Source organism: Hemicordylus capensis, chromosome 4, assembly GCF_027244095.1.
Source record: "Hemicordylus capensis ecotype Gifberg chromosome 4, rHemCap1.1.pri, whole genome shotgun sequence".
NCBI classification, from domain to species: Eukaryota; Metazoa; Chordata; class Lepidosauria; order Squamata; family Cordylidae; genus Hemicordylus; species Hemicordylus capensis.
In genome coordinates this window covers 242911238-242936630 of record NC_069660.1, presented here as the reverse complement: position 1 = coordinate 242936630, position 25393 = coordinate 242911238, and the positions used below count along the sequence as shown (strand labels likewise).

Here is a 25393-nt window from a genome sequence, read left to right as displayed (position 1 = left end):
GCATCATTCCCCTCCACACACAGACATAGGTTCTTGAGGGCACAAACAGCAACTGAACTCACAAGAATGTAATAATATAAATCAAGCACATTCATGCAAATATGAGTTAGCTGAAATATTTCAACACACAATTTAACATCCTGCATGATTCTTTATCCACTCCCCCCTCTTTCTCTAAAGGACCCAATATTTAAACAACTGCATTTTCAAGAATATAAAGATGTAAAAAACCAAACAAACTAGGTAATGGGTTTTGGGGGTGGGGGGTGGGGAGACATTGGATTATTTTTTTAAATGCAACTTGAGGGCTGGGTGGGAAAGAGACCCACCATTCAGAAAAGCAGGCAAGAAGTCCCTTGCACCTCTCTCTCCTGGTTTGCACCCTTTCCCTTCACATAGCTGGGTGGAGTGCTTGGAAGGAAGGCATTTCCCCCCTCCCCCAGCTGCCCTCCTGCTACTGTGCTTGTTTTTCCAGGACATTTGCAGAGTTCAGGAGTTTTGCAAGCACAGAGAGCAGACACTGGTACAAAAAATGAAACAACCGCGGACAGACCTGATCTTCACAGGGGGCTCCATTTTTTACACACATACACACCTTAAACTCTTCCCCTTCTTCCCCCTTGGAGACAGTTTGCAAACTGCAGTCCAAGCTCCACAGTTTGCAAAAAACAAAAACAAGGGGTGGAGGACTTACTTTTTATTGACTTCCTTGTAGTGTCTTCGACTCCCTTCCACTTCCAGGTACAGCCTGCAATAGAAGGCAGACAGAACCACCCCCTCCCCCAAGAGGCTGAGCAGCGATCCATTCATTCTCAGCTGCCTCAGCCTGCTGGGGAGCCGGAGGAAACTTAGTTGAGGGGAAGTATGCTTCTCTCTCTCCTTCCATTGCCTTGATCAGGGGCGTAACGAGGCTGGAGTGGGCCCAGAGACAAAATTTTTAAATGGGCTCCTCGCTGATACACACACACACTCACTTCACATGTGACTTGCCTCCAGGGGCCCCCTCGAGGCATGGGGGCCCCCAGGCAGCCGCCTCCCCTTGCCTAATGGTAGTTACGCCCCTGGCCTTGATCAAGACTTTGCAATTAAATCTAGAAGAAAACTTTTTTAAAATTAAATAAATATTAAGGTATAAGTAAATAATGTGCTTGAATCTTAATGTCTTGTCAGTTAAGCAATGGAGGGGCTGGGGGGGGGCACCATTGTTGGGCTGTGCTTAGGGCATCCGTTGCCCTTAATCCGGCTCTGCTTCAGATGTACACTAACAGCATTTAACTCTAACTGGAGTTACAATTCCAAACTCTAATTCATGCTATAGACCTTCATCAAACTGTGGCTTGCAAAACTCCAGTTCCAGGACACCCTAGCAAGCTCCACAGCCCAGCTGTGGGCAAAGCATCACCACATCAGCAAAGTGGCTGCAATTGGCCACGATCTCAAAGAGTATGTGTCTGTTCTCCGCTAGCTTCCTTGGGCAGATTACAGCTTAACCCTTTCCTCAGTCTGCTTCTAGCTAAGTTATCTTAATTAATTTTCTTCAAAGCATTGGGTCATGGGACTAATACTTTGCAACAGAGGGGCACATCCTCCAACAGGGCTGTCCCTAGGAGTGCGCTGTGCTGGAGTAGATAACACGTGAGTCCAGGGCTGCTGTCTCCATGAAGTGCAGAGAGGTGGAGAGGAAAGGAGGTGGTAGGGAACAAGGTCCTCTCCTTATTCTCTCCAAAGCAGAGAACTTTTCCTCTCTCCTCTTCCTCATTTGCTCTTACTACTTTTCTTGATGCCTCTGTGCCTCCATGCATGCTCACTCAGCCCTTTCCTCGGAGATCAGTCTGGGTGCAGGGAAAAGCAGGGTGACAGCTTCAACACTTCATTCATTCATTTGATTCTATACTGCCCTTCCAAAAAATGGCTCAGGGCAGTGCTTCAGTGCTGCCTCCTCATCCTCCGAGTGGTGGTAGCAGCAACAGCAGGCAAGCAAGTAAGCCATAGAGCAGTCTTGGGCAGGGATAGAGAACTGTTGCTCTTACTGAAGAGGAAGCCCATTGAACTAAATCATTTACTTCAGAGTAATCTCAGCAAGCCTGCAAACTGTTATCAAAACTCAGAAAAACAGCTACTATTCCAGGACATGTTAAGCCTGAAACATCAAGATAAGAACCAAAGCAGGCTGTGGCTGTGTGAAGGGCACCCTGGGCAGTGGCAGGGAGACAGTGGGGATTGCAACCACTTGGGTGTCATAGAATAGTAGCTGTTTTTCTGGGATTTGAGAACAGTTTGTAGGCTTGCTGGGATTACTCAAAAGTAAATTATGTAGTTCAATGGGTTTCCTCTTCAGTAAGAATGCATAGGATTGCATCTGTAAAAGTGAGGCTTGCTTCTAGAGGTGTGTGTGTGTTGACTCCATACTTCTAATTGAAATAAAATAAATGGATATAAAAAGAATGATTTTACTTTACTGGGAAACAAAAGACTTTACAGGACCTTGCAGCAGGAATTAGTAAGAGGTTTGTGTCTTTTAAAATTTCACAGCACATGTCATTTGCCAGACAGAACAGGGAAGAGAGGGAAGGATATGAGGGGTGGGGCTGAATCTCTGAGAGGCTGTTGCTGTCAGAGGCGCTTAACTGTGGTTATGGGCAAGTCAGTGTTCTAGCATAACTCTTCGGTGGCAAAACCACAGCTGTCTGTAGTGAACCTTAAAGAAAACCTCAGGTCCCCACTGGAGTTTGTCAGGGCAAACTGGAGATAACATTTGAGGCTTAACAGAGGTTTTGCATGTTTGGGCATACTGCAGTTAAAACCTCTGGCAGCTTTAACTGAAGTTAAAGTGTATGTGTAATTTCATGCCTGTAGCGTATTGTGAGTAGTGGAAATTTTTTCCTTTCCTGACTCAGGCCAGGTTAATGGATAATCTCCCTGACCCGTCTAAACCAGTTCTGCAGCACGAGAGAGACTTTCGTGCTGAGTCATCCCTTTCCTGTGCTCTGAGAAGCAGCAGACTGGCTGGCTTAAAAATCTTTAATTTTCCAAACCCAAAAAGCTAAGAAAAAGACCTTGGTAAACCCAGAGTTTTTTGGTAGTCCAAAACGCTGCCACCAAGCACTCTAAGACTTGCCTAGAACCGGACCATTGGATTGAGTGCTTTAGTCCAAGGTCCCTCTATAGCTGGGTACTGGGCAAATGCAAAAATCTGCTCCTCCCCTTTTTTCTACCAGGCAAGACTAAAGAAAAACCTTTCCCTCCCATGCATTTTGCCTGCACATGCAGTTAATTATTAATTGGCCAAGCTCACCTTGAGATGTGTTCCGAACCAGAGAAATCTCCTGTCCCTACTCCTGCTGAGTTAATAACCAACCCGCTGAGGCTTATAAATAGAACAGAGGAAAAAAAAACTTTTGTTCAGTTACTACAGATTGGTTCTGTTTAAGACTTTTAGCTTTTTAGATACACTTAAAAATTGTTGTTTACAAGAATGCTTCAAAAGCACTCCGAATGATGCTGGGTCAGCATACATTACAATCTTAGTTACTCAGTTGGAAAGAACAGATGTTTAGGAAAACGCAAAGCACACACACAAAAGCAAAATAAATTCCTGATACACAGACTGACCAAACAAACTGTTCCCTATGTTGGGTTCCCCTTTCCTTGACTCACTAAACTCCTGATGAGAACCAAGCCTCCTGCAGATCTCTCACCCTGAGAGATTATCCTGCAGCTCCACTATGAGGCATCCAACCTCATGCAAGTCCACACTCTCTGCTCTGACTTCCTTACTTCATGCCAGAGATCCCAGCAACAGCTCTAGGTCTCACCCACCTGGTTTACTGATTGGGTGAGTGCTGGAGTTCACCAACCTGTCAGCCAAGACAAGAGTTCACTTCCTGTTGACTCTTTAGAGGATGGGAAGGCTGGTCACTACAAAGCCCATTGTTTAATTCTTACAATCTTTTGCTAAACTTGGGTTAAGCAGCAGAACATAATCCTGTCATGTTTAACAAGAATGGTTGAAGTGACTAACATCCTGAAGAGCTGTAAAATTACATAACCTTTTTGTATATATACAGAGAGAGAGAGAGAGGAGAGAGAACACTGACATAATTTAATGCCTTTTTTAAAAAAGGTAATAACATATCAAAATCCCCTTTGGTTTAAGATAAGGTGTGTACAATTTCAATTCATGCTCTAAGAAGTGTAGAAATTGCAAGTTAAGGCAGTCATCATCTTAACTTCCTTGCTATGTAACTGATTAAACTCAGTTTATGTGAGATTAGAGAATTTCATGGAGAAGAGCTGTCTCAGTGGCTATTGGCTATAATAGTTAAATAGAATCTTCAGGTTCAGACTAGAGCAGTACACCAGTGAATACTCCTTTCTGAAGATAGCAGTGGGAGAAAGCTATTGTTCTTGTGCCCTGCTTGTGTGCTTCTGCTGCTGTCTGGCTGATCACTCTGAGAAACAGAATGCTGAACTGTAAAGACCCTTAGTTTGATCTAACAGAGGTCTTCTTTCTTATCTTAACCTCTGCATTATCTAATTTTTTTCCTCTTTGTGTAATTACTATTTAACTTATGCTTGTAGGTATTTGGCATATCCTTTGAAGAAACTTTCATTATTACAACAACAAATAGAAAAGAGATCACGGATGAAAACTTTAGTAAGTATGCTTTTGTAATGGGTAAAAGCTAAATCAAAATGTATCTGATGAAGAGTGCAACAGCTTTTGAAAACCCATGCCCCTTCCATTCTGCCCCCCGCAAGGTTTTTTAGGAGTCAATGGTTGGCATCCAGACCATCTGTTCTATTGCACGTGGGATTAGGGACATTTTTCAGTGATCTCCCCTTTTCTCTGTTCCTCTCAAAACTCTGAAGAACCCCCAGAGACATAATTTTGAAAGGCACAAAGGACTGCAGAGGGAAATAGCCACTTCCCCCTCATGCAACAGAAAACCCTGGTGCATTGGTGCAAGATGGACATCAGGCAGCATTACAAATTTTAGATACTAATGCTAGATAACAATAGGAAAAACATTCTTCAGATATTTAGATCAATTTCATCAGTCAGATATTTGATATTTTTCTAGTCAGGGCTTGACAATTCCTAGGTGGCAGCTCGTCATTGCACCTGGAAATTTATGTGCGCTGCCTGAGCCAGCCAACTATGGATGCAAGCAGGAGGAGGAGTGACAAGCAAGGCAGGAGTGTTTTGCTCTCTCTTCTTCCTGGTTATATTGGACCATCACCTGCCTGAGCCAAACAGAAATTACCAGGAGGAGGGAGCAACTTGCCTCTGCCATGCTTGCTCACTCACTCCTTCTGGTCTCATCAGTCAATAGTCGGCTTGAGCCAGACAGACCTGATCAGGAGAAGGAGTGAGTGAGAAAGCAAAGTGTGGGGTCCACCCCACTTCTATGGAGTGCCACACATTTCTAGTGGCAAGTGGTGAGTCTCCCTGCCACCACCACATAGAGTAGTGAACAATCTGGCTCCCAAAGGAGGAGTTTTGGCAGCTGAAGTGGTTGGGTAGGTGACTAGAACGCAAGTGGAGGAGAACCCAGTTCGAATCTGACAGGATGCAGCATGTGACCCATTCGAAGACTTATGCGATAGTGATGCGTGCAGCAAAAAAGAGATTTTGGTCTGTGCACATTGTGACTGCAGGTTCATGCTCAGCAGAGCTATCCTGGGTTGTGAGGAGTTTAGTCTCTGCTCCTTCTACTTCAAATCAGCCCCCAGGATTGTTCTGCTATGATGCTTTTAATGGGTTCTTTGCGAACAAGATCTCCTGTATTTGGCCAGCTTTGACTCCAGTATTTCTGCAAGGTCTATGGAGGAGGTGCCCAGCAATCCTTCTTGCAGTATTAGGTTGGATCGGTTTCAATCTGTGACTCCTGAGGATGTGAACAAGTTGCTTGGGGAGGTGCGGCCTACCACCTGTTCTCTGGATTCTTGTCTGACTTGGCTGCTTCTGTGTAGCAGGGAGATTGTTGAAGGTGGCCTGCTCAATATAATAAATGCATCGCTGAGAGAGGGTAGGGTGTCTCCTTGTCTGAAGTAGGCAATGGTTAGACAATTCCTTAAGAAGCCTCCCCTGGACCCCTTAGCGATGGATAATTACAGGCCAATCTCCCTTGCTTGGGCAAGGTGATTGAGAGGGTGGTGGCCAACCAGCTCCAGGCAGTTTTGGAGGAAACTGATTATCTAGACCAGTGATTCTCAAACTTGGGTCCCCAGGTGTTATTGGACTTCAACTCCCATAATCCCCAACCAAAGGCCACTGAGCTTGGGATTATGGGAGTTGAAGTCCAATAACACCTGAGGACCCAAGTTTGAGAATCCCTGATCTAGACCCATTTCAAACTGGCTTTAGAGCTGGCTGTGGGGTTGAGACAGCCTTGGTCGGCCTGTTGGATGACCTTTACCGGGGAACCAACAGAGGGAGTGTGACTCTTCTGGTTCTTCTGGATCTCTCAGCAGTGTTAGATACCATCGACCATGGTATCCTTCTGGATCGCCTGGGGGAGTTGGGGATAGGGGGCACTGCTTTGCAGTGGTTCCACTCCTATCTCTCGGGTAGATTCCAGATGGTGGAGCTTGGTTACAGTTGCTCCTCAAAACCGGAACTGTTATATGGAGTCCCTCAAGGCTCCATTCTGTCACCAATGTTTTTCAATATCTACATGAAACTGCTGAGTGAGGTCATCAGGAGGTTTGGTGCTGGGTGTTATCAGTATGCTGAAGACACCCAAATCTACTTATCCTTTTCATCTTCAGGAAATGGCACTCATTCTCTAAATGCCTGCGTACAGGCAGTAATGGGCTGAATGAGGGATAACAAATTGAAGCTGAATCCAAGCAAGATGGAGGTGCTCAAAATCTGAAGGATGATATAGATCATCATGTGTGGCATGTGGTTACACTCCTCCAGAAAGAGCAGCTGCACAGCTTGGGAGTACTCAGGCGGAGGCCGTGGCCAGGAGTGCTTTCTATCAGCTTCGGCTGATTCAGCAGCTGCACCCATTCCTTGAAGAAGATGACCTTTAAAAAGTGGTGCATCAGCTGGTAACCTCCAGGCTTGACTTTTGCAATGCGCTCTACACGGGGCTGCCTTTGTACATAGTCCGGAAACTTCAGTTAGTTCAAAATGTCACAGCCAGATTGGTCTCTGGCGTAACTTGGAGGGACCATATTATGGCTGTTTTGAGATAGTTGCTCTGGCTGCCGATATGTTTCTGGGCAAAATACAAAGTGTTGGTTATTACCTTTAAAGCCCTGAATGGCTTAGGTCCGAGTTATCTTAGAGAGCGCTTTCTTCTGCACAATCCCCACCTCACATTAAGGTCATCTGAGGAGGTCCGTATCCTGTTACCACTGGTTTGTCTGGTGGCGACTCAAAGGCAGAAGTCTAATCTGAGTTCATTACTGTCTTTCAGGAGAGCCCTTAAAACTGTTTGGCCTGGCCTTCCAGGGTTTTTAAACTGTTGTAAACTGATTTACGTTGTTTTAAATGTTTGCCCTTGTTTTCCAGGGTTTTTAACTGTCTGACTGTTTAATTGGTTTTTATTCTGTTTTAATAGTTTTGATTTTAATTGTTAACTGGTTTTAATTGTTTTTATTCTGTTGTAAACTACTGTGAGCCATTCAGGAAGGGTGGTATATAAATCGAATGAATGAATCAATAATAAATATTTGGGTTGGCTTATAGTCAAAGAAGATTTGTAATGCTCACCTATGTAGTTTTTATTTGAAAGTTTGAGGAGAAATTATCTTTTTAGTGAGTAAATTAAAAAATGTTAACAGTTATATTTTAGAAACTAGCATTTTCATATTTTGGGAAGTCATTATGGATAATGAAGTTGGTTTTCTTACTATTTAGAGTTGCATTTGTATGTTGCAGATGAAATTGTCCAAGATGGGAAGACTTTCTACTTGCTACGATCAGTTGATCAGTCACTTCCCTCAGCAACAAAGGAGCGCATTGATTTCCTACCACATTATGACACTCTTGTGAAAAGTGGAATGTATGAATATTATGCTAGTGAAGGACAAAATCCTCTGCGTAAGTATTTTGAGTGTCCAGTGAACTATAAATGTATAAGAGACATTAGTTTAAATCAGTGCACTGTATTTGAGTTCATGAAAAGTGCTTTGCTGTTGAACAGAGACAACTTTTTTTTAAGGCAGCAGGATTAGTAGAAGCTTCCCTTTTATTTTCCTCCTCTTCCCATCCTTCATTTTTCTGTTTAATAGGAGACCCACCCACACACCCTAGAAGGAGCTTCCCCTAACAACAAAAACAAGAGACTCTCCAAAGGCCAGTCACAGCTCTTAGTGGGGCTGGGTCCTGCTTTCAACATTAATAAAAATGCTACTCTCCTCCATTCCATTTTGGTGGTTAGGCTTGCTGGGTGCTGAACATCACCCATGTGTTGGTTGTGTATGTATACTTTAACACTGGTTATGAGCTGTCAGTGACTAACCAGCAAAGATATCTAGGGGTTGTAGTGGATAGCTCAATAAAAACATGACCCATTGTGTGGCAGCTGTGAAAAAGGCAACTCCCTGGTTAACAACTACTAGAGAAGAGATCAAAGTGCAGAAGAGGGCAACCAGAATAATTATGGGGCTGGAATGCCTTTCTTATGAGGAAAGGCTGCAATATTTGGGGCTTTCAATTAGGAAAAAAGTGGCAATGTTATTGAGGAAAGCGGAATAAACACCCCCTCCCCACCTTGCAACACTAGAACCAGGGATCATTCAATGAAGCTGCTTGGCAGGAGATCTAGGTTGGACAAAAGGAAGGGCTTCATGCAGCATGTAATCAGTCTGTGAAATTTGATATTGTAAGATGTGCTTATGGCCATTAGTTCAGGTGGCTTTAAAAGACAAGTTTATGGAAGACAAGTAAGTATGTGATAGTCTTGACAGTCTTGACAGATTCAGTTCCCTCTAAGGTGTGTGCAAGTGCACGCTCTCACACATTTTCTGATGTCTGCTTAGTTAATTTTAGATCCCGCTCAGGTTGAATAAGGAGGTCCCACTCTGAATCCATGTGCATGCACTGCCTTGATACTGCCGCTCAGAACAAAACTCATTCCACACACAGAAGAAAAAAAATTAGAGAGAACACTGGTTCAGGGGCAGTATGCCTCTTAAAACCAGTTGCATGGGATCAATGATGGGAGAAGGGGGTATGCCCATGTTTCCTACGTGTGGGCTTTCCCAGAGTCATCTGACTGGCCACTGTGGGAAATAGGATGCTGGACTAAATGAGTCTTGGCATGATCCAGCAGTGCTCTTCTTATGTAAGCTATGATTGATTGCAGCTAGAAAATTTCAGTTTGCAAGTTGCCAGAAACTTGCAGAAGCAAATAGTTGCAAGCAAAAGACTCAGATAGAAGAAAGCAGTCTTTTGTTAGGGAATTCTTTTTCTTGCCTTATTTTCCTTTTTTAGCCTACTTTCCAGTAGGCTTATGAGATCACCCAGTATTCTGTTTGTGTATGTGTGTCCCCATAAACTTTGCAACGCCTGGACCAATATGAACCAAATCGGGTACAGTTGTAGGGACACATAGGGACACTATAATGGCATAGTTTGGAATAATGTCATCCACCCCAATTCAAGATGGTGGATGCATAAACATTTGAGGCACAAGAAATCTAACTTGACCTCGATTTGAATCAAATTTAGTTCAGTTGTAGAGACAGTGAAAGGAAAGTAGGCAGATTAGTTCTTACTAGAACAACCTGTTATCTCCCTGAGCTTGGGAACTGTAACTCATATGTTTGCATGTTTTGTAGTCTTTATATAAATGTGTATTCAGTAAACTTTAATCCCTTTTAAAGAAAAATCCTGCTTATGTTAATTCTTTTCCTGGTCTCTGCCACACTACTTATGTGAAGAAAGGATGAAAATGCTTCTATGCTGTTATCTTACCTCAGTTGAGCTGGTCTTGTTGTAGCAAGCATGACTTGTTCCCTTAGCTAAGCAGGGTCTGCCCTGGTTGCATATGAATGGGAAACTAGAAGTGTGAGCTCTGTAAGATATTCCCTTCATTGGACGGAGCTGCTCTGGGAAGAGCAGAAGATTTCAAGTTCCCTCTCTGGCATCTCTAAGATAGGGCTGAGGGAGATTCCTGCCTGCCACCTTGGAGAAGCCACTGCCAGTCTGTGAAGACAATACTGAGCTAGATAGACCAATGGTTTGATTCAGTATATAGCCGGTTCCTATGTTCCTAACTCTCAAGAGTTTGAACCTTTTGCTCACAGACAAGTGTGGAGGTTATGCTTGGGAGTGGCCAACAGGCAATGGGGTCATGTTCTCATCCTGTACCCCCAGAGATTCCACCCATCCTCCGTGAGCTGGCCTCTTCCAAGGTGTCTGATCCAGATATACAGAAATATCTTACTTTTAGTGTAAGCCCTCGCCTCTCTAAAAGTGTAAAGTCAGTAAATAGGGGATTTGGGGGGAGGAAGTAGATCTGAGCCAAGAAGTGTATGGATATAAATGCAAAGGACAAGGGAGAGAAATAGAAAGTGAAACAAAAAATGAGCAGAGCATATTCATGCAGTCCTGAGGAAATGTATTCCATGATTGGGACCAGCTCCTGGGTAACTCAGCCGTTCCTCAGGTCACCTGCTCAGCTTTGGGCTTTATAGGAACGCTGCCTGTGGTGGCAGGCTGGCCATCGGTGGGGTCGCCACCAAAGGGGCGACACCAGAGGGAGTCACCCCTTTGGGGGAGCCACTTCAGGGGATAACGAGGGTGAGGGCCAGGCTGTTTGGCTCAAGATCCCTTGTGGGTGTGTAAAGAAGAGTGGGTATCATAATTGTGCTTCTCTTTGAGCGCAATGTGTCTGGGTCTGTCTGGAGATGGGGAGATGGGGTATATCCACCAATTATGGGGCAGCTATTCCAGTGGAGGTGGGGAACAGAATTAATGCTGACAGGTCAGCAGGCTGCTGCAGGGGAAGGGAACTTAATTGCTGTCTCCCCTTCTGACTCTCCTGCCAGCTCTTTGACTTTGGAAAGCAATTCTAACCACCCACAGAGCCTCATCTTGCTCCTTTGTAATGCCAGGTTGGTCCAGAATAAACCTGAAATCATCCATGATTTGATTCTGGATGAAGGGGCCGACCTGGTATGTATTACTGAGACTTGGTTAGGGGAGGCTGGTGGCCTGGTCTGGTCCCGGCTTCTTTCTCCAGGGTACTCTGTTGAGGAGCAGGGGAGGGGAAGTGGGGGCGGGAGGTGGAGTGACTGTGGTCTACAAGAGCAATATCTCCCTTGCCAGGATCCCTGTCGAAGTTTCTGACCATATGGAATGTGTGTACCTGAGTTTGGGGACTAGGGATAGACTGGGACTTTTGTTGGTGTACCGATCGCCCTGCTGCCCTATGGAGTCCCTAAATGAGCTGATGGACTTGGTCTCGGGTTTGGCGTTGGAGTCTCCCAGGCTTGTGGTCCTGGGGAACTTCAGTGTTCACTTTGGGACCAATTTGTCCAGGGCGCCCGAGGAGCTCATAGCGGACATGACATCTGTGGGCCTAACCCAGGTTCCGCTTCTCCCTTGAATCAGTACTTAGAACCAACAATTACGCACTGTGACATTTTAAATGAATTCTTTATGGACAATATCTCTCGTATTCGGGCCAACTTGGGTTTAAACTCCACAAATGTTACTGAGTCTGATGCCGAGGTGTCCAGTAGCTCCTCTTATGCGATGACCCTGGATCAGTTTCAGTTTGTGACTCCTGAGGATTTGGACAAGTTGTTTGGAATGGTGCGGCCTACCACCTACCCGCTTGATCCTTGTCCGACATGGCTTATACCATCTGGCAGGGAGGCTGTTGCAGAGGGCCTAGCAGAGATTATCAATGCTTTTCTGAGGGAGGGCAGCATTCTTGTCTTAAGTAGGCAATCATTAGACTGCTTCTGAAGAAGCCTGCCTTGGATCCCTCAGTTAAATAACTACGGGCCTGTCTCCAACCTTCCATGGTTTGGCAAGGTGATTGAGAAGGTGGTGGCCTCCCAGTTCCAGGAGGTCTTGAAGGAAACTGATTATCTAGACCCATTTCAAACTGGCCTCTGGCTGGGCTATGGGGTGGAGACTTCCTTGGTCGGCCTGATGGATGATCTCCAATTGGTAATTGACAGAGGGAGTGTGATTCTGTTGGTCCTTTTGGATCTCTCGGTGGCTTTCAATACTATCGACCATAGTATCCTTCTGGTATGTCTGAAGGGATATGGGGTGGGAGGCACTGCTTTGCAGTGATTCCTCTCCTACTTCACAGGCAGATTCCAGATGGTGTCCCTTGGAAGCTGTTGTTCATCAAAATTGGAACTTTTGTATGGTTCCCTCAGGGCTCCGTATTGTTTAACATCTACATGAAACCGCTGGGAGAGAGCATCAGGGGATTTGGTGTAGGGTGTTATCAATATGTTGATGACTCCCAAATCTATTTCTCCATGTCGACATCAGGAGAAGGCATAACCTCCCTAAACGCCTGCCTGGAGGTGGTAATGGGCTGAATGAAGGATAACAAACTGAGGCTAATCCAGATAAGATGGAGGTACTTATTGTGCAGGGTCAACACTAGGGGGACGATTTTGATCTGCTTGTTCTAGAGGGGGTCATGCTCTACCGGAAGGAACAGGTGTGCAGTCTGGGGGTGCTTCTGGATCCGAACCTCTCTCTGGTGTCCCAGGTTGAGGCAGTGGCCAGAGGTGCTTTCTGTCAGCTTTGGCTGATACGCCAGCTGCGTCCATTCCTTGAGATGAATGCCATCTGCTGGTAACCTCTTGGCTGCATTACTGCAATTTGCTCTATATGGGGCTGCCTTTGTATGTAGTCTGGAAACTGCAGTTGGTTCAGAACACGGCAGCCAGGTTGGTCTCTGGGACATCTAGGAGAGACCATATTACTCCTGTGTTGAAGGAATTGCACTGGTTGCTGCTATGTTTCTGGGCAAAATACAAGGTGCTGTTTATTACCTATAAAGCCCTAAACTGCTTAAGCCCCGGGTATTTAAGAGAATGTCTTCTTCGCCATGAGCCCCACCGCCTGCTAAGATCATCTGGAGAATTTCTCCTGCAGCTGCCGCCAACTTATCTCGTGGCAACTTGGGAATGAGCCTTCTCCGTTGCAGCCCCTGGACTTTTGAATGCGCTCCCTGTTGATATAAGAGCCTCCCCATCTCTGGCAACTTTTTAAAAAGGCACTGAAGACACATTTATTCACCCAGGCTTTTAATTAGATCTATAGTTTAAATAATGTTAATACTGGGTTTTAAATATTTTTAATCTTTTAAATGATTTTAATTGTTAATTGATTTAATGTTTTTAATTGTGAACCACCCAGAGACACAAGTTTTGGGCAGTATAGAAATATTTTAAATAAATAAATGACACAGGAGGGTCCCTTTTAATAACTTTACGCTTTTCTAATCTATACTGATGATACGGTAGCAAGAGCTGTAGGAAGAAGAAGAAAATACATTCTGAACTCAAATCGATACTTCATTTATAGTAAAATGCATTGCTTAAGAATCGCAGACAGGAAATTGTCATGACTCTGCAAGGAGAGGACATAAGGTCTGTACTCATTAGTAACTTTTGAAGTATTCTGCCAGTGTGTGCTTTGCAGTTTCTTCACTGTTAAAGATATGTTGCTTCCGTGTCCTTGTGTACCTCACATTTGCCATGTTGTAGTAGTACACATGGCAAACGTGTACTACATATTTGCCATGAAGTGGCTCTGGACTGAGCTATTTCGTTTGTACCTGGTAGAACTAACTTCATTTCTGGGTAAGGACATTAATTTGCATTCTTTCTCTATGTTTAGAAAGAAAATTGTCTTTTGTCCTCTTTTTAAGATCCTTAGAACTTATAAGACCTCGTTACTTAATGAAGTAAATCTTGACCTCTGTGTGTTGTAGCAATCAAGAAAACAAGGAACATCACAGTGTCCTCCCCCAGCCTTTACTGTTCTGACTGCTGCTTCTGTCTCTTTGTGTAGTCTTTGTGTAAAATATCTCTGTATATGTGGATGAGCACCATAGGAAAATCCTAACTGCACTCATTTGCCACACCATTCTAGCTTTGAATCTCCATGAGCTCAAGGTTACCAGATCTCACCCATATACCTAATACCATCAGGATCTCAAACTTCTTGATCGATTAAAACTGTTTCACACTGGAAAATGAACCTCTTAGCTGGATTTCCAGTATCTTGGCTTCTACCTGGCACCCTGATACCCCTTGATCTTCACATATGTCAAACACTGCAGCACCTGATAAGGGAGTCTCATCTTACCATTAGACAAGCACATGGTATGCATTTCATTGGAGGATGGTGTACTCTCTCCCTTCCTCTCTCCAGCATGGGGAGCTTGAAAAAGTATCCTTGAATATACGTTATGGTCAGCTTTTAACCATTCTGAACTGGACTAGAGGCTTAAATAAGATTCTGATTGTAAGTACGCCTTTTTACTCTTAGGCAAGTGTTAAGAATTAGCAAAAATTTCTGTTTCTATGCCTGTACTCCTTCCTCTCTCAGTCCAGTTCCTTGTCCCTTCTATTCTAATAAACAGCTTATAAAGGAAAGACTGAGCTCTTTGGGTGGGTATTGGACATGCTCAGAGATTATTTTTCTAAGTGCCTGCCTATCTGTTTAGCTGAGAGGAGCGGCAAGTGGGAGACTGGAGGGGTCTTGTTTTGCTGTGACAAAGAAGGCTAGGAAGACCAAAGACTGTTGGCAGATTAGAGGCTAGGAAGATCAGAGACTGTTGCCAATAAGTGTGGTGCAGAATGCGGGCAATAATTAATTAAGAAGACCTCCAAACTAGTAAGCCAAGAGGCACAGCCCCAACTTGCTATGCCCCAATAGGAAAATGAAGGAGGTGGTGGCAGCATCCCAGATAAGTTTAAGGAGCACTTTTTGGGTGCAGAAACTTTAAAAACGGAAGAGCTGAGTCACAAATCCCCATTGCACACTTTACCCATAAATGGCCACTGGGCTCATAACCCAGCATCAAACACAGAATCTTCTTGCAGTGTCCCAAATCCTCTTCATCTAATTGGTGATAACAATAAAGGAAACTGCTACTGCACACTGCTTTTTTACAGTTGGGGCAAGAGTGCTGTATTACTTGTGGAAAATACTAATCTATTCATCAGAAGTCATTGTTTACTTTTATGTAATATAGCTAATTACACCTTCCTACTCTCTTACATCAGCTTCTGAGCCCTTCTACAATTATCTGACTCCCCCCATCTGGGGAGGTTAAGCAGTTTGTGACTAGGAAAGAGGACTTCTACAGTGGTGAAATCCAATCTATGCAATAACCTTCAAAAATAGATTTGTGAGGCACCAACATTATTATCGCTTAGAGGGCAGTAATACTTTTAAATTATTTGAAGTGGGTGATCTATACTTTTTCTGCTTTTAACCAAGTTTGACCAGATTTTTATTGAATTTTTAAATGTTCTTTTGATAATGGCAGCTGTTTTCTATGTTGATTTTATTTTGCATGCACATTTATTGTTTTAAGTGGACCATTTTTATTGCAAATAAAAAAGATTGAACATTTTAAATATGTTTAAATAGAAAAGCAACATATAAATATTTTAAATAAAATGTGTATTCAGCCATATCAAAGTGTTGAACATTTTTTAAATGGTCAGAATGGTTTCATGTGGAAATGAGCTCCATTAATTATTTGTCTGACATAAGAAAACAGTTTTTCATATTAATCCTTAGGACACTTTTACACATTGTTTCCAACAATACCCAGCAATAGTAGTTACAAAAAAGTATTTCATAGAAGGAGCAACTAAGTAGTTCAGGGGTCAGACAGTTTAAAGAGAGTTGCTGTGCCTCCTGCAATTTTTCTGCTAGGTCATCTAGACTAGCAGTGATCAACACTGGGATCAACACAGACTCCAAGTGGATTACAAGTGTCTGACAAGTGAGTCACATGCAAAACTGGAGGTGCCTGGTTTCGATTAAACTTCTGCATGATTGAGAGAATTGGATGTTCCTCTTCTTGTGTTTGGAATCCTTTTATTTCTTATGGAATTAGTTGTAGCTTTTTAAAAAAGCACTTTTTTGTTCTTTGTTCTTGCCCTCCCAGCCCCTTTCCTCAACTGTAGGAAAATTGGGTTTTACAGGATTTATTACACTGGTGTAGTCTTCCTCTTACATTTATTTCAAATTGCATGCTGAAGAGTTATGGATTTAAATATATAGTGATAAATCAGGGTAGTGCCAGAGAATACCAATATTCAAGTTGTGATAGGTTGTGGCAGTATTGTATATTGTACAGCAATGATTCGATTATAAGTGTAGCAAGTTTCTAATAAGCATCTGTTAATATACTAATAACTGTAAAACTGAAAATGTACCTTCGCAAAAATATGTTAAAACTGGATTTTTTTTCTTATTAAGAATTCTCAGAAAACTCTCTTTCTCTTTATTTAGCATTTGCTCTAGCAGAATTAATTGATAACTCTTTATCAGCTACTTCACAAAATACTGGGATCCGGAGCATACAGTTAAAGCTGGTAAGATACTAAGGAGCTGCTCAAGTGTTTTGCAAGCTTATTATATCATAGTATCTTAATACATGTTTCCTTTTGTCTTTTTAAAATAGTTATTTGATGACACCCAAGGAAAACCGGCTGTGGCTATGATTGATAATGGAAGAGGCATGACTTCTAAACAACTTAATAATTGGGCTGTATATCGTTTGTCAAAGTTTACACGGCAAAGTTACATTGAAAGGTTAGAAAATTCTAATCTCGATGATGTTTAAATATAAAATTGATTGTCTGAAGCTCATTGTTTCTTCATTAGTGTATTTGTAATGAAGTATTCATTAGAAATACACTGTATTTTGTACTTGTTTTCAACTGCTGGAGCTGGGCCAGCAGTGGGAGATAAAGGCAAATATACTGCTGGTGTAAAATCTATATGAATTCAGTAAGCCGTAAAAAAGATTAAAGATTGTGTGCCATCAAGTTGATTTCGACTCCTGGTGCCCACAGAGCCCTGTGGTTTTCTTTGGTAGAATATAGGAGGGGTTTACCATTGTCTCCTCCCGTGCAGTATGAGATGATGCCTTTCAGCATCTTCCTATATCGCTGCTACCCGATATAGTACCAGCGGGGATTCGAACCAGCAACCTTCTGCTTGTTAGTCAAGCATTTTCCTGCTGCACCACTTAAGGTGGAGAAAAGATTACCATAGTGAACCTGGTTTTGTTTCTACTTGTTTTTGTTTCACTATGGTATAGAAAAGATTACCATAGTGGAAAATAAACAAGTAGAAACAAAACTAGGATCTTTGTACAAGAAAAAGTCAAGGGATGAATTCAATGGAGTAGTAGTGAAATATAGTTTGGCAATATATGATCCTGCAGCCCAAATACAGCCCCAGTGGCGTACATCCAAACTAAGAGTTGCATGGAGGAAACACTTCCACACACCCACAAAAAGCGGGGATTGTTTTGGCAATCCCTCCTCCTTTCTGCAACCATCTGTATCTCCCAAAAATATGTCCCTGGAGGTTGTTAGGGATGTGCATGAACTGGTTTGGAGGTCTTTTTACGGGCCTCCAAACCGGTTTGAACCCTGGCCAGCTCAAGGGTTTGATGGTGGAGGTGGATTTAAGGGTGGGGGAGGATGCTCTTACCCCCACCGCCACGTTTCCCCCACCGGCGCACGATTCCCTAAAAAGCCCATTGGGGCAGCAGCATACCTCCCTGCCACCCCATTCCGATATTGTCTGGAAGTAACCAGAAATAGTAGCTGCAACTGCACGTCATTCTCACCGGGTGTGCGCAGCCGCAGTTACTTTCGGTTACTTCCGAACAATGTCAGAATGGGGCAGCAGGGAGGTACGCTGCTGCCCCAACTGGCTTCTAGGGAATCGTGCACCAGTGGGGGGAAATGTGGCGGTGGGGGAAGTGCATCCTCCCCCGCCCTTAAAGTCACCCTCCACATTGAACCTGCCCCCGCCGGTTCTGTGCACATCCCTAAAGGTTGTCAAGTACAGAAGAGTTTGTGTGACTTTGTATTTTGACTAAGACAGTCTTTTAGATATTTTGCTAGACTAAAGTTCTGTTCTTGACATCCTTGAGAAAACTGCACACCATTTATTCAAAAGTATTTGGGTGCACTCAAACTAAATCTCTTGTTTGAAGCTGTATTGTGGCAGCCCAAATCTGCAAAAATCAAAATAACTGCCAACCTAAACTGCTGATGGCTATAGTTGCTATACAAAAGATGATAACATGGGTTTTGTGTCTGTAATTATCCTCCCCCACCCCTTGCTGGAAATGGGTTTATTAAATGTTTTAAATGAACATTTTCGAGCGAAGCAGGTAAAAAAAAAAATCTTCTGCATGTATGAAGACAATGAGCAATCAGATTATTTCAACCGCAAACTATTGGATATATGCCTATTATTTCAGGGCTCAGCACATAAACTGAGCACGCTGAATACAGTTTAAAGTGTTCTACATGTAGCAGTCTCTATTCAGGAAAAGCACATTGTTCTTTCTGTTGCTCACACACTCTTTCCATTACTAATGGAGCTGAAATTAAAAGAACCATAATACAAGGATGTTCTGATTCTCTAGCTAAGAGGATTCTCTGAAGCTCTTGGGACAATTTAAGAAAGATTCTGAACTGGGAAATATTTGGATAAAAAGTGTCATTCTGACATTGAAAGTGTCAATCTGATCAATTTCAATAGGAAGAGCCATGGCTGGTAAATCTTCTTGAAGGGAGTATTTGCACATAAATTAACACTACAAGCTATCTTGATTATGATTATATCTACACAAGCGGGATTTGGCCTTTAAAAGAAGAATGAGTGCATCAAAGTCAGATGATTCACAATATTATGATGCTCTGGTGACAATATTGTTATCTACACAATTTAGAAATTACAACCAGCAAAGAAAGGAATGTGGTAGCAATTTATGAACATGGTATGCATGCTACTCTTATTCATCAGAGCCCAGCACAATTGTATTTGTGAACTATGTTTATTTGCTTTCCAGAAATGTTTCCACATTTACACCATTATAATCACACATTCTGCAAGATGAGGTTGTGTACTTGGCTGAGATGAACCATCTCCATAATGAAGTCAAAGATGAGTTCATGAGAGGTGACTTGGTAGTGAAGGGGACAAAGCAGAAATTTAGCCTAAATTGATCAGTGTAGAGCAGCAATATGCAGTAGGCAGAAAGCAAGTAATACATCAGTGTTGAGTAGAATGGTCACTGTTATAAACTCACAACCTGCATTACAACCAATATAAGGGAACTTTTCATAATTGGGAATGACTTCAAAATGATTCAAAATGAAAACACTCCAGCTATTTTGAAATTGGATCATGAAGATAAAAACAGTATTCTGTGAGTTCTGCAGAGATTCAACATGTTTGGACAACAACTTCCATGACTAACTTGCAGCACAGAGAGACCCACTTAAGAGTGGGTATCCTGCACTCTTTCTGTCTGTCTCAAAACCACATTGACAATGCTGGAGATCCTCCATGGCTCCTAAGTATAGCATCAGCACTTAGCAACACGTCTCCCATTATTGGGTCAGTGGGTCCTTGTTCTTCAGAATTTGGCAATGAATGACATTAAAAAAACCCTCTCCTGAACACTAAAGAGATGGGCCAAACACAAATGAACAGTTTTGTGAAAGATTCTCTTGCTGATGGTAATACAATTAAGTTCACATATCTACTATACAGGTTACTGGTAGTAGATATGTGATGTAAGGATTCCATCTCATCCTTCTGTGATGCAAAGATTGAAACCAAGAAGGAAGAATCCTCAGTGAAGGCAGATGGAAATATACTTTAGTAATTGTTATTGGTATTGTTGTTGTTCACTGCCTAGATTCTTTGGAGGAGGTGGTATATAAGAAAATTTTACTAACTAAATAAATAATCACTAAGGCCTTTCAAAAAATCAATAAGGGGTGTTTTAGGGGAGGGAAGAGCTCTATCCCAATTCCCAGGTAAATTTTGCCAGAAATAAGCAGAGCCTCCCTTAGACTCTGTTCTCCCCTGTTAGATGTTCAGGCTGGCATGCACTGCAGTATGGAGAAAACAGAGCTGGATTCTCCAGGCTATGCCACAGTGCATTGCATGCACAGCAGACAGGCAGCCCTCAGTACAGCAGCACCTCTCCTCTGACTGGCCCCTCTAGTCACGTAACTGTGATAAAGATAGCAGCCAGCTGCTTGGGAGCATTTTAACACCAATCTTTGCATACGAACAGCAGACCAAGGTATGGCGGCTTCTTTCCCCCTCCAACCTGGGTTAAGACCTGGATAGAGGTGAGAGTACCCTGTTTTGACTGAGCTGGGTTTTCAGGAGTTGTGTAGCCTCTTTCTGCTGTTCATGTGCAAGACCTTACTGCCTATTAAGCTGACAGGAAGGTGGATCTGTACAAATTATTACTGTATTTACCTGAATCCAAGACTAGGTTTTTTCCAAGTTCTTTGATGTTAGGAATGCGGGGGGGGGGTGTATCTTAAATTCAGAGTGCTGTTCCTTTGTGTTAAATACAGGTATAATCTCTGTTTAACCCCTATTTTTAAGGGGGCATCTTAAATTCAGGGTCATCTTCTATTCAGGTAAATATAGGTATGAATTTAGCTCATGATTGTGCAGGTTTCTCTTGGATACACAAATAGAAACCTAAAGACAGGCAACAAAGAAATTATTTGTTGTGTTGCCAGTGTGTTGCCAGAGGTGTGACCAGTTCACCACCAGAATTATTCTTGATGATACATCTCATCTGCTAATTGATGGTACCATAGTTGTGGCATATGGAATGCCTATAGAAGTCAGAAACTTTGTGAATTTGCAGACTCATTTCTGAATGAATATGCAAACTCCTAATAAATGTGGTAAGGCCCTTTGACAATATTTTTGACTGGTATAGAGAAGTATCAAAAGCTGGTACAAGGAAGAGACATTCAAAATGTGTATTGTCTTGGCTTGTTATCAGACAAATCAAGTGTTGCTATGGGTGACCGTGCCACCATTGGCAGGGAGGAGGGAGGGGAAGCACCAAATTAGGGAATTTCAAAATATATTCACAGGGACTGGGAGGCAGAGAGAGCCCCTATAGTATGCCTTTCTTGAAGAGGATACTTCGGGAAGGGAGGTTTGATGTTGCGGTTTTCTTTTCTCAGCACTGAGTAAAATATGCTGTTCTATTGGTGCTATATCTATCTAGTTCTGCAGCTTGACAAAGGCAGAACTTGGGTGCCTGCCTGCCTTGCATTGTTATTTGTTTTTTGTGAGATAGTATTGTGAGACATGGACAGTGGCAGCTCTGTGTGTGTGTGTGTGTGTGTGTGTGTGTGTGAGAGAGAGAGAGAGAGAGAGAGAGAGAGAGAGAGATTACTTGGTGATTTATCTGATGAGCTCCATGTCTGGCCTTGAGACTAACTTGTTCTTCACTCACTGCTCTGATCTGCTCTGCAATCTTCATTGCAACGTGTACTCAGTCAAAATGTGGCTGAAAGTACTCTAGTTGAGCGTATGTTTATGCTTGCTGCTAAGGGTGCTGCTGTTGCAATGCTAGGAAATGAGTCATAATAGTATGTGAGTGAGTAGAAGTGTGAGAACTGTAAGATATTCCCCTTAGGGGATGGAGCCGCTCTGGGAAGAGCATCTAGATTCCAAGATAGGGCTGAGAGAGATTCCTGCCTGCAACCTTGGAGAAGACGCTGCCAGTCAATAGACAATACTGAGCGAGATGGACCTATGATCTGACTCAGTATATGGCAGCTTCCTATGTTCCTATGAGTAACTTCTCCCAGTGATCTTACTGTAGTGCATGCACTATGGCTGGCTGTGGATTCTGGGTCAGTGATTCTTTTTTGGCCATTTTTGGACTGTGTTTGAAATGTGTGTTCTGTGTTGGGAGGGACAGATTCCTTTTTACTGTGTGCTTTCGCAGTGTTACACAGGGTTGCAAAATGCATTGCAAATTACAATGTAAAACTTTTGTGTGCACTGTGAGTGCAGCTTGTTCTGGCCATAGGGAAGAATGGGGAAACTCAAAACACCCCATTGTTCTCCATGGGTAGCTCCTAGGGACTCGAGTGTGGGTTGTGTGGTAGGGCATGAGGGTTGTGTGGTAGGGCATGATGGGATCCTATGTGGGTTTTGGGAAAAGGTTAAAATTTGTCCACTTACCCATCTCTTTTGTGGGTTGGGTGGTAGGTAGCACCCATCATGCCCTACCACCCAACCCATTTGGTGTCCCTAGTAGCTACCCATGGGGAACAATGCAGTGTTTCAAATTTCCCCATTCTTCCCTATGGCCGAAACACTCAAAACATTTTGAGTTTGTTAATCAAAACAGCCAGTTCAACTGCTGTTTCAATGAAACATTCAGGCTATTTCTCATTTCATTTTGAGCTCGAAACAAAACACAAAATCAGTTTTGTGCACAACCCTGATTGCTACCATGAAATATATAGATGTTCCTGATCATTGCTATAAATGTTTAATGGAGATATTTTGTGAATTATTTAATGTAGGGCGCTTTACAAAATGTTCCAATATATTGTCATAAGTTGAAATTTCTTAGTGGTAATTGTTTTAAAAGTAAGCTAATATATATTTTGAGGAGTTTGTGGATGAGTTTGTGTGACATAAATTCATACTTCCAGATTTCCTACGGATACCAAATTTTGCATACACATTTCTGCCACTGAAATTAACTGAATTAACTAATTTTTACATTGTGATATGCTGGGGGGGGGAGGTTTTTTTAATGAAATCATGCCCAAGAGAAGCAGAAGATCTTTCTCAAATTCAAATATACTGTGATCCAAATTTACCATATATGGTAATTCAATAAAATGAATAATGTTTAAAGTTGAAATTCTACACATTTCAAACTGTTCTTCCCTTTGGCAAGCACAGTAATTAAAAAATTGTAGCTATTATATATTTTTGAGAGTTTGCTTGTGGATTTGTTTGTGCAAAATAAAGTTACACTGCTTGATTACCTACAGATACCAAATTTTGCATAAACAATCCTGCCATTAAATCCTGCCACAAAGTAGCTGAATACACTACTGTTTACACTGGATTATCCTGGGGGAGAGCTGAACATAACTTTTTTAAAAATGTAAAACACAAAATGGCTCTGCAATGGACCTCACCTACTAGTTTAATAATATTTGCATAATTTGTTGTAACACTACAAAATAAATGTTAGCTGCCTTGATCTTACTTTGTTCAAGAAAGGTGAGTGATGAATGCTGACATAAAATAAACAATTTCTGTTTTTTCTTTTTATCTAATTCTGCTATTAGTGATCATTCAGGATATGTACGGCCCCCAGCAGTACCTCGCAGTTTAAACAGTGATATATCCTATTTTGGGGTTGGTGGAAAACAAGCAGTGTTTTTTGTTGGACAGTCTACCAGGGTAAGTAAAATTAAATATTTTCATATTTGTAGTAATTTGATGTAGTCGTGGTTAGTTAAGATAGCCATTACCATCAGAATTGTGACATACATAGAGAACTTTACAGTGTGCTGGTTAAACGTTAAAAAAAAAAAAAGCTGAATAGTTCACACAGTCATAGAACCCTGAGATTTGGCAAAAATGTTGTCATGTATGTTTGTTTTTAGAAAATAAGGATTCCTACACCAAAAATCCAATATGATGGCTAAAAATAATTATGGTGTTAATTTGGCAGAATTGTTGTCAGAAATGATTGATCAATTGCCTTTATTACAGTCTTAGACCAGAATAAACATAACAGTACAGTCAATCATAATAAAATAATATAATCATAAAAGAAAAAAGAACTAAATTCTAAAATGCTAACAGTAGAATGCTAACATGAAAAACTATAAAGCTACATTTAAAAGACTTGCCAACAGCAGTACAGTCAAGGAGGAGCTTCCAAGGCACGTTGAGCTCTTGTGGCTGAAAAACAGAATTTGGCTACTTGGTGTGTAACATTAAAATATTTATTAGATGAGAGAGATATAATATGAAGTTCATCCAAATGACCTGGCAAATGTTTTAGTAAGGACTGGATTAAACTAGTCCGAAGATCTGGGTAGAATATATATCATAAGAGAACATGGGCTATTTACTCAGTATCACCAGAATCATATGGGCATGACTGTTGGGAGACTGGAATATTGTCATACCTGCCCTCTAATAGTTTCAAAGGGAGGGCGTTAAAGCGGGCTCTAATAAATGCACATAAAAACTTGGCAGCACTACGTTTAGATAAGGAAGCTGCTGGAGAAGATCTCATGGACTCTCTAAGAGTTTCGTATGTTCTTGAAGTTTGACTTAAGTCATTCTGTAGTTCCGAATTCCACACCCATTGTTTGATCATATCCTTGGCCTTTTCAGTACCCAAGGATAATAAAAATTGTGGTGAAAGGCCACACAAAAACAATTTACCTCCAATACACTTCTGTCAGTTAACAAACCAAAACTTTGGCTTCAAAGCTAACTATAGCTAGCCAAACTTTGGCTTCAATTCTAATTAACCCAGCCTCTAATCTCAAGGCTGCATTTGGAATACATCTTACTTGGGATCAAAAAGAGGGCTCAGAAAACCAGATTGCACTTTTCCCAGGGGCCCGAAATTAGCATAAGGACCTAGTTATATTCTGTATAGGAGTTGCGCTACCAACTTTGCAGTAAATAGTTTGGTAGCAGCTGGGAGAAAATTCCCACCTTGAATTTGATGGAATTTTAAAATTGCCACAGCACTTCTTTGAGCCAAGGAAGAAACATAATTAACTTGGGCGATATTTTTTCTAGAGCCCTGGAAAAGTTCTGGATCGAGATCCGTCGACAGCCATAAGAGTAGGTTCTACGCCTGCGCAGGAATCCCCGCGGTAGCCGGGCCTCAGCTTGTCGAGGCGTCCAAGCCCCGCCCCCACGCAGAGTGTGCTGTTTAAGAGCGGGCAGGGCGCCATATTCCTCAGTTCTTTTCCAACCGCCTTTGCGTTTGGACCTTGGTCTGCCACCTCTCCGTCGGAAAGTTCCTCGAGTTCTGTTTTCAAATAGTGAAAATAATATTTATTTGGACTGTTTGTTCGTGTATGACCTATTTCTGGCTGACGACATTTCTCTATTTCTGATTCGGACCGGCTGATGACCCACGACTGGCTTTGACGCGGAATGGACTAAACTATCCCTCTCGCCCACGGTATGGCTGAGGAGAAAAAAATCTTTTAAGAGGTGTGAGGGCTGCAATGCTAAACTCCACTCCAAAGACCTCCATGATTTGTGCCTGATTTGCCTGGGCAAGGAGCATAATGTCTCCTCTTGCAAAATATGCCTCTCATTTTCTAAGCAGAC

The 25393-nt window shown here is 42.3% G+C and overlaps 1 protein-coding gene across 8 annotated transcripts in view; it reads left to right on the top strand.

Moving 5' to 3' along the window:
• Positions 1-25393, top strand: part of SMCHD1 (structural maintenance of chromosomes flexible hinge domain containing 1) — a 260220-nt gene that overhangs the window by 39621 nt on the left and 195206 nt on the right. For 7 of the 8 annotated variants that reach the window (XM_053245721.1, XM_053245723.1, XM_053245722.1 and 4 more), the window contains exons 2-6: positions 4582-4657; positions 7898-8059; positions 16481-16563; positions 16653-16783; positions 23371-23485. In XM_053245721.1, coding sequence (XP_053101696.1) covers positions 4582-4657; positions 7898-8059; positions 16481-16563; positions 16653-16783; positions 23371-23485 — 567 coding nt within the window. Of the gene's footprint in view, positions 1-4581; positions 4658-7897; positions 8060-16480; positions 16564-16652; positions 16784-23370; positions 23486-25393 lie in introns of those variants that run through there. The other variant, XM_053245725.1, reaches the window with a different exon arrangement.